Source organism: Scophthalmus maximus, chromosome 14 (assembly GCF_022379125.1).
Source record: "Scophthalmus maximus strain ysfricsl-2021 chromosome 14, ASM2237912v1, whole genome shotgun sequence".
Taxonomy (NCBI): domain Eukaryota; kingdom Metazoa; phylum Chordata; class Actinopteri; order Pleuronectiformes; family Scophthalmidae; genus Scophthalmus; species Scophthalmus maximus.
In genome coordinates this window covers 17,076,899-17,095,386 of record NC_061528.1, presented here as the reverse complement: position 1 = coordinate 17,095,386, position 18,488 = coordinate 17,076,899, and the positions used below count along the sequence as shown (strand labels likewise).

At 44.1% G+C, this 18,488-nt stretch overlaps 1 protein-coding gene across 4 annotated transcripts in view; it reads left to right on the top strand.

Annotated features, from left to right (window-relative positions):
* Nucleotides 1–5,867, top strand: part of ube2f (ubiquitin-conjugating enzyme E2F (putative)) — a 41,921-nt gene extending 36,054 nt beyond the window's left edge. For 3 of the 4 annotated variants that reach the window (XM_035603798.2, XM_035603797.2, XM_035603796.2), the window contains one exon: nt 1,445–5,867. In XM_035603798.2, coding sequence (XP_035459691.1) covers nt 1,445–1,495 — 51 coding nt within the window. In that variant the 3' untranslated portion in view covers nt 1,496–5,867. Of the gene's footprint in view, nt 1–786; nt 872–1,444 lie in introns of all 4 variants that reach the window. The other variant, XR_004784302.2, reaches the window with a different exon arrangement.
* The last annotated feature ends 12,621 nt before the right edge of the window (nt 5,868–18,488 follow it).

Sequence of the window (18,488 nt, the reverse complement as noted above, 5' to 3'; positions counted from 1 at the left end):
TTTGACTACATGAACCTGGAGCTGTGGCATGAATCAGTTTGTCCGTGTGGGATTTGTGTGTGTGAAATTTCATGTTGGACAGCAGACGCAGTGGCCATAATGGTATTTAATGGCCTAGAACCCTACCTCAGAAATATTCAGAAACTGAAAGAAAACCCTCTCAAAGTTTCTTCGTCACAACTGCAGCAATTTTTTACAATATCTCTCCAACACATTTTCAAGTTCTCATTTTCAAATTTTTCACCGTTTTCCCAGTGAATCATTTTTTTTTCTGGGTTTGAAACCTTGTAAATGGTGACCTGAATACTGGTATGCAACGTTAAAACTTGAGTTGCAAAAGCTATACTCTCAAATTGCATCTATATAACCATATAAATGTTCTAGTTTTCTTTTCTATTAAAACTCTGTCTATAAATATTTCAAGTGTTCCTCGATCATAAGCAACATACTGAATTACATCAGCAATGTTTAGCTTGTGAAAATCTCGACATGACTTTGGGTGCTTTGGTGCTTCCAAAGCAATTTTCAAACCTCTGCACTGCATCATTAATTCCAGTAAAGACTGTCCCCATAACAGCAATAGTGTGCGATCAGTGGCTCCAATTACCACCGCTTGTATGATTCACAATATGTCGAGCCACAGTACAGTTTTGCGAGGCTGTGCACTTTCTTTTAAAAAGCCAATAAAGGAAGTCTTTTCACGAAATAGGAAAGCTGCTACAGCTCAAACAATAGCAGTCTGGTGAACAGCCTTTGATCAAAATCTATGAAATTGTGTTTCCCCAGAAAAGCCTAATTGGTTAAAAAGAAAGAGATAGAGAGAAGGCTGAAATGATGGACACAACGGAGTGGTGTCAGAAGAGGAAGGAGGGTGAGGTCACACACAGAGCTCCATCGAGGCCAGATCTAACCTGGAGGGATGGGTCAAGAGAGCTACAATGGGGAGGGTAAAAGATGGATGGACAGGGGGGTGGGGGTGGAAAGAAGCCAAGCAAGTCCAGAAGGGACGTGGTCGAGGAAAAGGATAAACATGGTCAAGGAAGGAGAGGGCATGCATTGCCAGAGGGGATATGACCAGGGAAAGTAAACTAGAAAAGACTTTGTAACATCATTAAGGTGTGAAGTAGTCTCAAACAGGATGTCCCCTGACTGCTCCCAATTGAAAAGGGAAAAAAACAAATGTGCAAGAATTAAATGTATATACATAGATAACATAACATGCATCATGTTCATCATCATACAATTCAATGATTGTGCTATCAGTTAAATTCATTCTGCAAACCCCAAATGCCAGTATTAAGTATTGTTCCCTGATTTTAGTTCCAAAATGGGGACACATCTCCAACAGTTGGGTTTTCACCCAAGTGTGTCACAGATTTTAACCAATTTCCTTGCTTTTCCGTGTAACTCATATACTCTTTACATTTCCCTCTCTTTCATCCAGGAGGATTTTCGGAGTAAGGTTCAAGATTACATCAAGCACTACGCCAGATGATAGAAGCACCGACATCAGCCTGTACCAATCAACCAAACTACTCTACCTTGCCTCTGCTTATCTTGGCCAACTCCCCGATGTGTGTGAATCAACAGCTGACTCTTACGACTCCCCTCCTCCTGGCACCACAGCTCCACCTATGCCCTTCTCTGTTCACCCAATTGCAATAAACTACCTTGCAGGAACAAAAAGAAAAGAAAAAAAAGTGTGTTTAAGAAAGGACTTGCACAGAAATGAAAAAGATCCTTTAACTATCCTTAACAGTTGAGTGTTGCAATGTCTGTTCATTGTGGCAAATCTGAATGCCGCCTCACTGAGGTGTGCCTGAGCCAGTCGGAAATGAGCCATGGGAACGAATGGCAAGGGATTTGATTGGAGGATTCACTGGTGGAAAAAAATACTACTTGCATTTAGCTGTTTAAAATTTGATGAATCACGAAAAAGAATATGTTACTATCAGTTCTCTGTACCAGTGCCTGCCGTGTTTGTGTTGCTAAAGAGAAAATGCATGTGGGCTCACAAGCACACACACACACACACACACACACACACACACACACACACACACACACACAAACACACACACACACACACACACACACACACACACACACACACACACACCCTGTGGTAAGAGGTGAACACATGCTCACACATTTCTGTACACTCGTCTGATACACACAGATAAATTGGAAAGACTAAAGACTTCTGCCCCACTAGACAGCATGTGAATGCCGACATTGTCCAGTTAAGTCTTTTATTCTGCTTGCATGTGTACTATTTTCAGCTTCACATCTTCTTTGACCCAGACTCTCCTCACTGTTTTTGTTTTTGCTCCATTTGTCTTTCTGTGTCTCTCTCTCACACAACCCCCAACCGTGCATACCTTTGCCATTTGAGGTTAATCCATCCAGTGCAATCTATGACAGTGACACCTTTTTGTTATGCAAGCGCCGTACTCTGCACTGGGTTTGAAATAACTATGGGTTTAAAGTACTGATTTGGATTTAAATGTGCTATTTGTACATTTTTCTGTTGCCACTTAGCCAAACACCGAGCAACATCTGGCACAAATGTTGAGAGTTCAGCATCAAATTTGCAATTCCAATGTTAAAGGGGCAGTAAGCGATTCTAAACCAATACACGTTGTGTAAAAATCGGCGTATATTTTCTCACGGTCCGCTAGCTGTCGGTTCTGTGTGCTCCCCAAAATAAAAAATCGGGGTTTTCTGAAAATCAAAATCAAAAAATTGGTGTAAAATCACTTGTAGACACCTCAAGAGATGTGCTAGCTGGTGGCGCTGCAACTCTGCGGTTTTGGCCCTCGTGGTTAGCGCATCCGTCCCCCATGCCCGAGGTTGCGGGTTCACTGGCCCGGCCAGGGCAGTAAAATCACAACTCGTGTTTTGCTTCTACTTCTCTCACTTCTTTCCTTCTTCCGGAATTAGCATGCTATGCTAGCCCCGTCCTAACCTATCGGTGAAGGTGATAATAGAGGCTGTCTTGTCAGTGTGTGATAGCCGAGGAATGTAGCATCCAGTCGGCCCCTAAAGAAGTAGCTCCGCTCAGAGGCCACATCTTGACCTTTTCTCTTTTTAAACATAACAATTGCTGAAGCTCTTGGCCGGCGGCCACCACCCACTCCCGGCGAACCGCATTCAGCGGCAGAGAAAACATACCGATAGCACCGTTGATTTTAAATCCATAACAAATTAACCTTGCAGGAATTGTAGCTCACCACTCCCATGTTTAATGGACAAGCAGCTATAATCCCTGTTTTTGAAATAGTCCCGAATGAAAATAAGAGCACCTGAAAGTCAGCACTTTAAACTCATAGTCATTGTTTCATCTCCATAATTCTTCGCTATGGACTAAAAACATTTTTACTGTCTCCAGACTTCTCTTTTGTGGGAGATTCCACAAGCTACGGTGTAGAGTATGTCTGTCTAGGAAGACGATACTCCTCAAACTTCTCTTTGCGTGTGTTCCTGCGCGTGTATGGATATGTCAGTCGAGAGTATAAGTTCAGAAAGAAAGTCAGGCAGCAAACTAGCTAGCGACCAGGCTATCGAAGTAGCAGACTAGCTAGCTAGCGAGTGAGCGGTTTTCGCATCAAAAGATGCCATTTTCACCCAGTGTGTGTCGTCCTCACTGTCCGTACAATGTGCGGCGATAGCTTACAGTAGCTTGACCTAGGCCACAAGGTCACAAAAATCTACTTCCCGTGACTCCAGATGAGCTCGCCCTTTAAAGGCATAGTTCAGTGATTTTGAAGTTGGGTTGTGTGAGTTACTTATGCACAGTTAACATGTCACCTCGTGATGATGGTGAGATGGTGATCAGCCATGTCATTTAACGGAGTTTGGAGGGGAAATGGAAGTAGCGTAAGTCTCAGTCCCACTGTTGCGGAGGGGACCCCCGAAGGACCCCTGAAAAACGTCTTTTTCGACACATTTTCAAACACTTACCCCCCCCCCCAAAAAAAACAGTCTGTTCAATTGTACAGTGAAGGGCGTATTCTTTCACTGCTTCAGTTTTCCTCCAGACAGCCGTTCTAAGTTTGCACTTTTTTTCCCTGGCGTACTTCGGCCATGCCGGCCGAGCATCACTCCGCAAATCATCTGTTCGCCTCAGAGCTACCGCGGCGAGCTGGCGCAGTAATATATGGCCGAAGTGCCCTTAAAAAAAGAAAAACTGCAAACTTAAACGGCTGGCTGGCGGCGAACTGAAGCAGTGAAAAAAATACGTCATTTACTGTACGATTGAAAGGATATAGATTTTTAATATAACGTTTTAAAATGTGGCGAAAAAGACGTTTTCCAGTGGTCCCCTCTGCAACAGTGGGACTCGGACTCACGCTGCTTCCACTTCTCTCCTCCAAACTCCGTTTAATGACATCGCTGATCACCGTCTCCATGAGGTGACGTATTAACTGTGCATAAGTAACTCATACAACCCCACTTTCAAGATCACTGAACTATCCCTTTAATGTACTTTGTTAGCAGATTTGATGGCCCGTGAACATTGACCACACTGAGTGTACAGTGATATGGGATGGCTTTCGTAGCGAACGAGAGAATGTCAAACCGTGTGTGTGTGTGTGCATTAAAGAGAGATTGTGCCACTCAGTGAGGTCTTTGTGTGTGTGTGTGTGTGCGTGTGTGCGTGTGTGCGTGCGTGCGTGCGTGCGTGCGTGCGTGCCTGCGTGCCCTGGCTAGGGCCGTGCCTCCAGTTTGAAGTCGCATTTCTTATAATCAACTGTTGTCACTCCATCCAGCTTTGTCGTCACATGTCTGCATGAAGCAAAAAAAATCAGAGTAATCTGCCAGGGGTGCGTTTGACAAAAGGGGATGTCGGAAAACATAGTTGTTAAGGGTTGAACGTTTATGCTGGGGGTGTGTGTAAAGACTGAGCATTTATGCCTGTGTGTGTGTATGTGTGAGGGAGCGAGCGTTTGCGTCAGTGTGACCTGTTGAAACGTGTTGGCATGCTCTGGTTTTCCGTTTGCCCCCCCCCCCCTTTTTTTTCTTCTTCTTTTTGTTATTCTGACCCATTGTTCAACAGCTCCAATGTTTTGCTTCCCATCCTGATGAAAGTGAACAGATCGACAGACGACACTGGCCTCTGTCAAAATAAAAGAGCTGATGAAACGATGGGTCTGTCGTGTGCATAACGTTGGCGTTCCATGGCGTTTGTCCCCCTCATGGGTTTCGGTCCAATCAAACCTTGAAGGCTAATGCCACTGCCTATTTATTTAAAAGCCATCCCTTTTTTAATTGCGGTGACAGCAAATTGCCTCCGGGGCATGGTAGCCCACCACTCTACTTTTTAATCATAGCCTTACTAATACTCGGTCGGATGCCTACGTCCTTTGCTTTGGCAGTCAGCAGTGTTATGATCTCCCCAGGATGTGACTGGGAAGTGTCTCTGCCTGGGCCGACTCCATCGCTGGGCCCGGGGAGAAGATTAACAGCCGGTTCTTTCTCCCAAGTCCTCGACCCTTTCTTTCTCAGATTGTATATCCATTTTTTAAAAGATATATTAAAGAGACTATACATAGAACAAAACGTCTTGTTTTATCATGTGCTCTTTTTCCCCCCTTCACCCACTTAATGTGTGATCATTTTAGCACTGCAAATAATGTTCATTTTCATTTCTAATTAATGCTGATGATTGCTGGGGATTATTTTATGCATTATTCATTTTGGTTTGTGAAGATGTCTTTGAGGTTGAAGGACACCATCAGTTTCTTTTGTTGACTTCAGTCCACCTGGCGCACACAAACGGATCAATGTATACTGTATATTCTCTCCTCCTTAACCCTCCAAGACAAAATTGTTTTGGGAAATTAAACATATTTTACTGAACCATCTCTATGTTATCTGAGCAAACTCCCTCCACTAGATTTATTTTTTTGCCTAAGCCCCTTATTTTTATTGTCACTGTCAATTTCACTTTTCAGCTGTTTTTTTTTCTTCCTTTTTTGGCTAAAATCAACTTTTGCCAAGATTTGAAGTGATTTAAATTGCACTTCTGTTTGCCAGCCGGCCGTTAGCGACTTCAGAATGTGCACACAGTGACAATCTTGCTCTGCTGCTCACCTACCTTGAAGCGAGGTGTACTTTGCCAGGTGGAGGGAATGTGTGCGTGCTCAATGTGTCACTCCATCTGACAACTGTCAGCCGTTCCCACACTATTCGGCCGAGGGAGACGCTCACATTGTGCTGTCATCTGTCAGTCACCCACACATCCTGTCATCACGGCGCTTGTTGTTGGCCATATGGGTGTGTGTGCATGTGTGTGTACTGTACGTGTGTGTGTGTGTGTGTACTGTACGTGTGTGTGCGTGTGTGTGTGCGTGTGCGCGCCCAGCCAGGTAATGAGATGGTTGAATGTAATAAATCGTGACGAATGCAGTTCTCTGGATGCCCTGCTCCCTAAACACCAACCCGCTGAGCCTTAAATATCCATTCCGTGCCAAGACCTCTCTAACCAGCCTCAATTAACTCAAAAAATTAATCAAAACACATTTCCACTCCCATTACCTTGTCTCGGGCAGGCGTGAAAGTAATGAGGAGCAGCGAAATATTGTGTCCTCAAGGAGTTCTCGCTGACAGCAAACCTGCCGGCCAATTTAATGAAGAGATTAATGGTTTCGAATGATGCGCTGTTTGTCACACAAATTGGCCGCAGGTAACATGTAGAAGTCCACATCTGGTATATACCAACAGCTAATCATTTCTTTCTTTTTTTATTCAAATCTGACTGAAATGGATTGTTTCGACCCTCGTGCTCCAGGTTTATACCTATGATGCAAATCCATCATTTAATGTCATAGTAAGATTTACATAAGAAATTGTCCAAATTGAGTGACTAAATTCAAAAATAAGTTAATTCATTGTAAACTCATTTTAAACTACAAGTGAAATTGTTATTTCTGTTTGTTTGCGCCTACCTGCGCCCGAGATGCGCTTTAATCACTTGTTGCTATGACGACAGCGCCGTCTTTGGAGAACTGAAAAATCTCACACAATCAAGCTAACTCATGTTTATGAAGAACATGGGCACAAATGCTCACCTTCCTATGGAGATGCAATAATTCAACAATAATAATAAGCATAAGCTTTCTGATGACACGCCGATCAGGTTATTATCTTACGGCAGCGAGAGTTCAATTCTTTCAATTTCCTTTTCTTTATTTCCCTTCTTTTTCCTTCTTTCCAGTAATGATTGTAGTATTGTTGTTCCTGAGCTCTTCCTTCTTAGTCGTCCTCACCTACAATGATGTGTTTGCCTGCTATAGTTTCAAAAGCAAAAACCTACTGGACACCCAACCGAAAGGGTTGTGTGCGAACATATCAAGAGATTGATAATCAGAGATTATTAGTAATGTCATTCAGCCCTGAAGCCAAAACAGTATGGATCAGATGTCAAAGGCTCCTCTTTGAGTTTTAATTCACTGAGTGTACGTGTGTGTGTGTGTGTGTGCGTGCGTGCGCGCGCGCGTGCGTGCGTGCGTGCGTGCGAGCGAGCGAGCGAGTGCGCGTGCGTGTCTGCATGTTTGTTGTGTTGACCCGGTGGGCGTTTGGTGCCAGCTGCTTGTTTTTCCTCTCCTGCCTCTCCGTCTTTCCTCCTCCGTCTCATCAGCCACGCTTTGCAGATTCCGGATGTTGCCGACGTGCACCTCCATCTCTGCGGCTCTTTACATGCCCGTTGGTTCAGACCAACATGTTCGCCCCGTGGAGCCACGACCCCCTGCGAGCAGACAAGGCCCAAGATTCATGGGAAATTCAATGGGATCCAGGGCAAAAAAATTGCTTCCGACTCAGGATTGATATGTGGATCTGGCTGACAGCAGTTACAGGATGTGGTGGGGATTGAGGTCCTGTAGGTTAATTGCAAGGAGAACTCGGCTGGGTATAGCTCGGAAAAATATGATACCAGCTTGAATATCAGTGACAGGGTCAAATGATATCAATACCAACTGACAGGACTGGGTGTTTTATGTTTGTTTGCCATTCTTGAACATTTGGGCCTGGGGTTGTTTGCTGGCGGCTACAATATGATTTTGGGTGGTCTCGGAAATTACTTATATATAAATAAATGCATATATATATATATATATATATATATATATATATATATATATATATATATATATATATATATATATACACACACACAACCTTGACAGTGAACTCTGAGACAATATATATTAAGATTAAATCTCCCCAAAACGTACAGATGAGGCTGCGGAGTCATCTGGGGTCATCTGGGGTCATTTGGAGAGGGTGCCTGGAGTCATGGGCTGTTGATCCCCCCTGAATCCATCAAGCTCGACAAAGAAGGTAGGACAGTCTGTATGCCGGTGTTTGGGAACAGTTGAAGGGGACACAGCAAACGCAGAGCAAATTCATATTTAACATTTACGATTCCGCCGCTGGATCTGTTGCAACACCTTGTGAAGCCCCCGTCGGTATTGTTCGACCGACGTGGCAATTTCTGAGATTCATGGACTAAATTCATGCACAATCCACTGAGATTTAAAAACGAGACGCGGAAACAAAACGGTTGACGCAAGCCATGAAACGACGGCGTAGGCAGAAAAAAAAAAAACTGTCTTTAGTTTTTGTTTACTACTAAAACGACATTTTCATCTAAACACCTAGGGGCCCTCTCTCACACCCGATGCAAAGCAGCGCCGGGGTGTGACGCAAATGTCTTCAGACCCTCACAGTTGTCATCTCCCACCCGGCGCCCACTTCATAACACAGTATTTCATTGCTATTTTAAGGCACAATTTCAAGATGGTGATGTGCCTCCACAGACAGGTGCGAGTTTACGTGTGCAAAGTGAAATCGTTTCCTCTGCGGAGAAGGGTTCTCTCCTAATACCTGGCAACATTTGGCCCTTATGACGACAATCTGCCAAGGTGCAAGCACAGTTACTTGTTCTTTTACTCATTTTTTTATTTGAACATCACAGAACCAAACCTACGGCAAACCATTGCCACAGTCCCATGCTTATCCTTTCAGCAGTCCTTTTAGCATGCTCCTTTTTTCCTTGTGTTTTTTTCCTTTACACTCCAGCTGCAGCCATAATTTGGCCTTTCTCGAACGCACAGCGTACACATACAGGTCATCATTCAAAAATCAATGCAGAAATAATTGACATGAAATCCTATATAGCTGGTTTCAGACACTGTGCACCGTTGGAATGGAATAAATCACAAACTTCCCTGAAAGTAGAAAGTTACATCCCCTTTATTATTGATTTGTGTTTGCTATGATTATTGTAACTGTTTGTAATTCCTTGTCGTTGATCGTATAAATGTTTGTTGTTCTCAGGTCTCTCTTGCAAAAAGAGATCCTAATCTCAATTAGACTGCCCGATTAAATAAAGATTACATCAAAAATCTAAAAAAAAATTAAATACAAAATTTAATAAATGGAAAGAAATAAATTAAAAAGAGAGAAATGTGGGATCTAGCCTAAATCATGACACTAAACTACAAAGTAGCTCGACCTGCATTGTATTTGATTTAATGTACACTCTAACATTATATCATTGTAACACATCCTGCTTTTAAAAGGAAAGGGAGAGGGCGCTCTGATTGGTTCATTGCATGTCACCCTCAAAACACACCCGTTAAAGTGCTTCATGCTTCTTCTGCCGCAGACTGTTCGCTTCAATTGTGAAAAAAACCCACTTTATATCTCATTGGACACATGTACTGAGTCCGAGGTTGCGTGCGTTGAGTTTTGTCCGTTTTTTTGTTTGTCTGTGCATAGGCCAGGTGTGTCGAAATGGAAACTGCACTGAATGAGCAGATGCACACAGGCCCGCCGGTGTCCCATGTAAGCTCCACAGTGTGTGTCTAAGAGTAAGTGCCTCTCTATTTCCTTTGTTCCGCTTCAAAAAGCTGCCCACACACTCATTCCAGCCGTGGGAGGCTCTTCATTGTGCGGCGAGATTAGCTTGGCAGGCTGCAAACAGTAATACATTTAGTCATGCCAACTTAAACACAGGCAGAAAACAATGACTGCATTGCTGTAATTAAATGAAGGCCCATCCATGCAGTGTTCACCGCTCCATTGAGTCGGACAACGACGTTTTGCGACGTCAGACGAACATGCTTTTGTAAAAAATGTTCAGTTGAAAAGATCGTCTAACCGTGGCTCTGCAGTCGAGAGCCCCGAGCGGTTGACGTGCGCGAAAAATCGCACGACAAAACCAATAGCTCCTGTTCGGCTGTGTGGCACATTTTCACCCCCCCAAAAAAATGCAAATCAGGGAAGCTCCACGTGGTGAGAGAGGATGAAATCATCCAGAGAGGTCAACGCATGCGGCGTGTGCACAAGTACAGAGGAAAGGGGATGGCGCTTTAAAGCTGCAGCTCTGAATTCTCTCAGTATCTATATTTCTGGGAGGACCGTGCAGTATGCATTAATTAACATAGCATGATGCACGCCCGAAATCAAAAGCGCGCGACAGGGACTCGGGGGGGAAAAGAACGTCGGTGAGCCAACACGATGGCTCCTCATGTCACCGTCGCATGAAACATTTTTAAATTGTTTTTTTCGATTTTCGAAACGTTCTACTCGCTGGACTCCACAGCCCTCGGAATAGTCATTACACCAACAGCACGCCGCTGGAAAAGCCACTGTGTGTTGGATTTCCTTTTGTCCTCCCAAATACAAAGCAAGGCAGCTTTTTTCACATCAAGCAATTCATATCAGGAAACGAGAGACGGAAGGGCCTGAGTCATTTGCCGTCCGATCGTAAACTGTGTTCCATGAATATTGATCTGGGCGTCTACAGTGATGATGATGCCGTTATTGTGTCGTCTCCCAGTGGAGAACACATTTGTTTTTCTCACGGATAACTGGGCTTAAGTAAATAGTAACGTCCGCCGGCGCATTGATTGGGCAGCACGGGGCTCGGCGGTGTCATGCAGACAAGGCTTCATATGAGAAAAAGGATGAGAATATGGAGGTTGGACTTTTCTTCTTGCATTCTACTCAAGTCTTTGAAATTTAAGAGAGAGAGAGAGAGAGATGTCTCTTCACACACACGCACGCACACACACACACACACACACCGTTTTGCTCTCAGCTACATCCTACTCCACTGACCTCGAATGCAATTTCTCCGATTCCAAGTGTAGTTTGCTACGGTAGCTAATAATATTTCAAAAGGCAAAGTAATCTGAATTGGTTGCTACCAACAACTTTCTACTGTACTCATGGGCCTCGCTGAGGATTCTGTTATCAGGAGCGACCCCCCCCGCCCCCACCCCCCACCCCCGTCTTTACCAGTACTTATGGTTATTTGTCTTTTTTTCATCCCCCAAAAAACTAACGAAATGCAATGCAGATTTAATATTAAAGGTGTCCGAGTAGTTTAGTAAAGGGGGCCCAACATTGCCCCATAGTGCCACAAGTGGTCATAAGTCCTAAGGTTTCTTATATTTCTCAAAGCTTACAAAAATCTGATGATGATATGTCAGCCAATGTTATCATTTATAATGAGACACTGGAGTTTCTTGTATGTATATACATATGTGTGTGTGTGTGTGTGTGTGTGTGTGTGTGTGTGTGTGTGTGCGCGTTACTTGTGACCAGCTAATCTACTTTTCTGGGCTCAGGTCCCACGCTGCCTGCTGGCAGATTGAAATGTTGCCTTGGCTTCTGTTGGGAAATTGCGAACGAGACAGAAATACACCCGACGCCACTCGGGAGCCGGAGGAATTTGATTCCGAAAAACGTACGCAGCGCTGAAAACCTAACGTGAAGCTGATGTAAACAGCAGACATCTGTGAATGACATTATGGTGCCTGTTACTGTCCTGCGGGGAGCAGCTCCTGACGTCACAGTCTGATCGTTCTTTTTCTCCCCCCTCCCACGTTCTCTTCGTCTTGTCCTCCTCACAGGGTGAACCGTGGCTGCGGGACACTTTCAAACTAAATGGCATTCAGCCATTGAGACGCGGTGATATTTGTTTTATCGCTGCCATTGCTGTTTCACAGCCAACGCATGGCTAATGAGAGTACAAACTCAATTACAAAATCGACGCCATTCAAACGCGATTGCGGCGAGCCACAACTGAGTGTGGTACAGTGAAAACACGGCTACAAGAGCTCGGCCCGTTGAGTTTACACTGTGCAATTTTGGGCTGCCCGAGACGAAGGTCCAAAATCAGAGACGGAGCGACTCGTCCACCAATCGGACGGTCAGCGCTCCGGTTCCCAGCTCGTCCACTCCAAATTGCCCGTTCGGCAGCGCGTGAATGAGACGCACGACTCATTGACAAAGCCCTAGATATAAAAACAATGTATGAATGTGTGTGTGTGTGTGTGTGTGTGTGTGTGTGTGTGTGTGAATGGGCAAATGTCAACTGTGCCGCAAAGCGCTTTGAATGGCCGTTCAGACTGGAAAAGCGCTACATACATGCAGTAGTACATTGACAATAATAACACAAATATTTGATTGCTTTTTGAGTGACACGGGAATTTTTCTTTTTTCTTTTGCCAAACCTCAAGTGTGGCAGCATGGCTGATTGGACATGCATACGTTTGTCCAGCGTTTGGGACAGAAAGGGTATGAAAAATTGAGATGGAAAAGTAACTGGTAACTAAAGCTATAGTGGAGTAACAGAGAGTTCAATATTTGCCCTCGGGATGTTGTGTTGTTGGTGTATGACATAGTATCACATTGTATGAAATGGAAATACTCACGTGTAGTACTAGTACCTAGAATTTTTACTTGAACAGAAGTTGCCAGTGCATTCGTCACACATCCTGAGATTCCCTCTTCTGCACTGTGAAGCGGAGGCAGGAAAGATGCCTGTTGTCAGCCACATCTTGCACCGATGACCTCGTGAGCTATTTTCAAGCACAGTGTGCGGGTTAATTAGTTTCAAGAGGCAGAGCGGTTTCAATTAGCCGCTGCCGACATCCTCCCGCTGCACTCGGGAACCTGTGCCGAGAAACACTGCAGTCGGCCGCGACGCCGCTTTTTGAGAGGAAATCAAACCGCGGGGCAGGAGGAGCAAATCGCCACCGCCGATTCTCCAAACTGAGCAGTTTACGTTCGACAGCGAGTGCAGGCGTCCACCTATGGTGCAGAGAGTATGGAAAAAGATGCGGAGGGCGAGATGCTGCCGCGCGTGATCGTTGGCTTCGTGCCACCGCGTTCAACGCGATGACCCGCCGCGAGCCGCGCATCGGGAAATAAATGTTTTGAAAAGCGCGACAAAGAGCGGACGCCGTTTGAACTACGGAGAGGCGCGAGGCGCATGTTGCCACGACACGGCGGGCGCACTCGCCGCCAAACTGGAGCTTCCCCGTTGACTTTCTCCGTCGTGCTGCGATACACAAACCTGTTCTCGTGAACGGACGCCCTGTGAACACGGCAGGAGGAAAAACTATGCGGTCACGCACAGTCCGACCGCACCGCGGGCGCGTCCCCGCGTGGTGCGCCTGGCCAGTCTGGCCTGGAAGAGTGAGGCATGGTCATTTCTGTGCACGTTTGCTATCATTAACAACCTCATGACATCTCCGAGTGTCAGTATTATAATTTCACAGTCTGACAGGACTTAAATACAACGAGAACTCAACTCTCTCGCGTCACCCCGACCGGTCGCGGCAGATGCTCCGCCCACAACGGAGTCGGGCACTGCCAGAGATTTCTTCCTGTTAAAAGGGAGTTTTTTTTTCTCCTCCACAGTCGCCGAGCGCTTCGCTCATCGTGGCAACTGTCTGGGTTTTTTTTCTCATTGTGAGGTTCTCGACCTCACTGTGCCAAGTGCCTTGAGAAGATGTGACGCTGTGATTTGAAATTTGAAATTGAATTGGAACCGAATGCAGAGGGTTTGGGACTAGAATAAAAGTATAACCACTGACAATTACACGGTATGATTAAGAATTAAGCAACTCCACTGCTGATATGGACATGAAGCGCAAATGTTCAGTGCATGCCGATCATGTTGTCCTCGCCTCCCCTCGGCCCTCATTCTGTCGTACCGACACGTTTTCAGGTTGGTGGACTTCCGTAGGATGCAGACTTTGAAATACACCGAGACCTAATCTAGCAAAGTCCAATTTCCCTCAAGCATTCTTTGGACGCACACGGATACGTGACGGGTCGGAGCTGAGAACTCATTTTAACCGAGAAAGGTACATTTCTACCCCTGCAGCTCCTCTGCAGCTCACACGAAAATTGCAGGTAAAGTGAGCATGTAAACGCTGAAAACAACAGACATTACCTGTGTTTTCCTCATTTAGATTTCATAGATAAACCACTTATGATTCACCTTTTCAAAGGACCTTGGAAATATGTATGTCCGTACCAAGTCCGTACCACTTTTTTGATAGGGCAACATTTATAAATCCGTTATAAGCCAATAAAAGGAACAGCTTGTGGGTTGCCATGTCCTGGAGCTGTGGTCAAACAAGTGGTCAAACAGTCCGTAATGAACTAAAGAGCTCATTAAAACAAAAGCAAACGCTGAACTAAAGTTTACAGTAGTCTTTCCGATCAAAACTTGATCTTATTAATGCTTATATATACTGATCTATAGATAATTCTGCTTGTTTTATGTAAAACGATAAGTGAAGATTTTATAAACCCCTTCATAAATTATGCCCAAAAGGCAGCACTAACACCTGCACATGTAACTTCTCATCATGAAAAAAAATCCGTAAGAGCAAGTAACATCACTTGTTTATCTATGTTAAATGTTTCAGAACCATTTCATATTAAAGGTAACATATTATGCAAAAGACAAAAAACACCTTTTGGCGGCTGTGGCTCAGGACGTAGAGCCGTTTGTCCACCAACCCGAAGGTTGGCGGTTCGATCCCAACTCTCGCCAGTACACATGCCGTTGTGTCCTTGGGCAAGACACTTAACCCTAACTTGCCTCTGACGGCTCTTCCGACAGTGCATGAATGAGTATGAATGTGACAGAAAAATGCGTGGTAAATAGCAGCGCTGTATGGATGTGTGTGAATGGGTGAATGTGACTTTCCTGTAAAGCGCTTTGAGTGGTCTATATGACTAGAAAAGCGCTATATAAATACAGTCCATTTACCATTTTACCTTTTCAGTGTTTGTGCACATAACATAAATGTGCATATCTGTGCACCCTGGCTCTGAACAAACTGGTTCAGATTTCTCTCCCACTGCGATGTCACAGTTGGATTCTTTCGGGGTAACCCCGCCAGCAATCTGAGAATCTCCACTTCTCTGGTGAAGGGCCGTAACGTTTCCTACCCATTTTGATAGCTGTCGACCAGTCACAACAGACTGGGCCAGCTGGCCAATCAGAGCAGACTTAGGGTTTATCGGGAGGCGGGGCTAAAAGAAATCCAGTTGTTTTCGACAGAGGGTGAAAAGAGCAGCTACAAGAACGGGCAGTGTGAGAACACTGATGCCTTTTCTGAACATTAGAGCATGTAAACCTTTTCAAGTTGTAACCCAAATTAAAAGTTGAACCTGAATAGGAGCATAATATGTCACCTTTAAGATGTAGTGTATCTGAACTGCAAAAGCAGCACAATTCTTCAGACTCCTTTGTGTCTTTGATTCTGACCTCCCCAACCTCAACCCACTCACTGTCCTTGGTTATTATTATTAACATCGATAGTGCACCAGTGCTGCTGCCACAATGTCTGTTCCCCTCGCAGTCACGTGTGGCCTCACCATCGGAATCTCCTCGGGTTTGACGCTCTTTTCTATAATTTGCTCACGGGGGAGAATCGGTGCTTTAATGAGGTGAGTTAGCGTGGGTGGAGGAGGTCATGGCTGGCGGCGAGCGCCCCGACAGTCAAAAATAAACAAGGTTTTACCTTTGTATAGTAGGTTTCGATCCTGATGACTTCTCATTGCTTCGTTTGACTGTACGTGCCTGCTTCAGGCGAGGTGGGTGGTTGGGCAAAGCATGGACAGACTTTGATGTGGTCACGGGAGATGTCGTCCTGCCTTTCCATGGAGAAAATCACCTATGGGGTTGAATAAGTTCGTGGAAATATGGGACACTTTTAGGCAATTCCTGCAAATTGATCTGGGTTAGGGTTAGGCTTAGGGGTTGATCTGGCTGTAATCAATGCTTGACATTGACAGCACCTATAAACGAAGCCACTTATTATTTTTATTAACTATTAAGATATGTATAGTTATATTTGGTTTTATTTTATTTACAAGGGAGTGTTTTTTCACTCCCTTGTCTTTTTTCCTCGGAATGTTTTACGTTTGGGTTACTTATAAATGTTATAGTGACACTATGTTCTTACAATGCCAAAAACCACACTGTTAAAAATAAATAGTTTTAAAGTATTTGACATTATCGTATAATATCTTTAGCATTATTGTCTTTTTGAGTTAGATTCTATTCTTGTCAATGAACCTGTCATTTGTGCTATGTAACAGTCAAGAATTGCCATCATTATTATTATTATCATCATTGTTTCCTGTCGGTTAACTGACAGGAACAAACTTTACAGGCAGATTAATCAGACGTTGTGGCTAATTTGACAGTGGAATATGGACAGACATATTGTTCAGAAGATGCCACAGTTGAAATGGAACTCTATGATGACCCTAAAATCTGGCACCAATTATTGATAGAAATGGCAACATTTTATATGGAGGGGTGATTTAATTTCACAAACTAGAAAGGAAAGATTCTTGCCTTGAACAGCTCAAACCTGCACACTGCCTCGGTAATATTCTTGGGTTGCACTTTAGCCTGCTTAATATATGTATATATATATATATATATATTTATTTTTTTTTGCTTGTTATCGTTAGTTCATTTCGGGTCACTTATATCAGTTGAAACAGTGTGAATACAACACTGACATACAATATCCCTACCTATTAAGTTGATCTGATGAACTATAGTTGCTTATTTACACATTTACGAAGCATTAACATTTATTTAGAGTTGATTTGGTGAATGTAAGTCCAATGTTCACTCTCCATTTGGTTCGGTTTTCTGGTCCCCACCAACTCACGAGGGAATTTGGGCTCTTCCGCTGCTCAATGCTCCAATATGCAATACAATTAAAAAGGATGAAGAGTAAAAGCTCTGTACCGGTGACCTAGTGAGTTAGTCAAGGGTGCAAATAGCTTTACTTGTCTTATTATTAGATGTAAGGACAAACATTTTGACCAAGTATTCATCTTTTTCAGAGTAAAACTTTCATGAGTAAAACTTTTTGACAATCGCAGTGTCAATTGCGATTGCACATTAAGCATATGATCTGCTTCACAGGGGGGAGAGAGAACTCATTCAATTTTCATGTGGCCAGATGTCTCGTGTCATGCAATAATACCGAAACTGATATGTACAAATTTACTGGTTTATCAGAGTCCTGCTCCCTCCTCTAACTCCAATTCTAAAGAGGCTAGTCAAACTTTGTGCTGTGACTATTCGACACTGTTGCCAATTGTTCTGCTTATTATACGCGACTATGGACTTGTTTGTTGGGCTTGTTTCTAAAGTGTTGTTGCTCATTTGGGCTTTCTCCCTGTCGTCACTAAAACAAAAATGCCTCGTTTGTCCCATTATGCAGCTACCGCCAACAACTCTAGGATGACGACGCACGCATGACCCGCCCTACTCTGCCTCTGATTGGTTAGTTCTTGTTGCCTCCCTTATTGGTTCAGTTGGCTAGTTGGCCAATCCCGGGGAAAAAAAATATCACCTGCATTAGCACGTCCCTTAGTTCTGTCGACCATCTTGGTGTATTAGGTGTTAAAGAAATTCCAAATGCACCGGACCAAATGTACCGCGTTGATCGCAATCGCTCCTTGCATGTTCGAAGAACCTTGAATACTTGGTTTCTCATTCATCAGACCTGGTTGCTTGTTTCTCTCGCAAGATTAGCAGACACTGCTACTTGCTACGACTTGAGACATGGACCCAAGTCGAACCAAGACAACAATTCTTAACCAGTAAAATCCCAGAATGCAGAATATTAAATATCAAATCATTTGCCCTTTGTCCTGAGAAGACGTTGACAAAAGGAAGATTAAATGTAACTTTCAACACTTACCGTAATGGACTCGAGACTTGAATTTAAATCAAATTACTTAGGACTCCACCTGCACTTCTCAATTGACTCGACACTAGACTCGCGCTGGTCTTAAATGACTTGATGCCCGAAAATTGTCACCGAATCACGAATCACGAACACCTCTGGGCTCATTTGTCACATCACTAACTTACTCATTGTTTGGCAATATAATGTGAGATATGACGCTGTAACCCTAATGCACCTTGGTTTAGTATTTCTTAGCCGCTCGACAACCCTTGCTGCTCTCCGATGCTTCACTGTGAGTAGGGGGGGGGGGGGGTGATCATTCTTAAATGATCCCATTTCAGCAATTGACAAGGGGAGTTGAACCCAGTTCATTCATTATAACTAAATGCTGTTCACTGGGTGCCTTCGTCTTCGTCTCGGAGGGAAAATCAATGCCAGACAGTA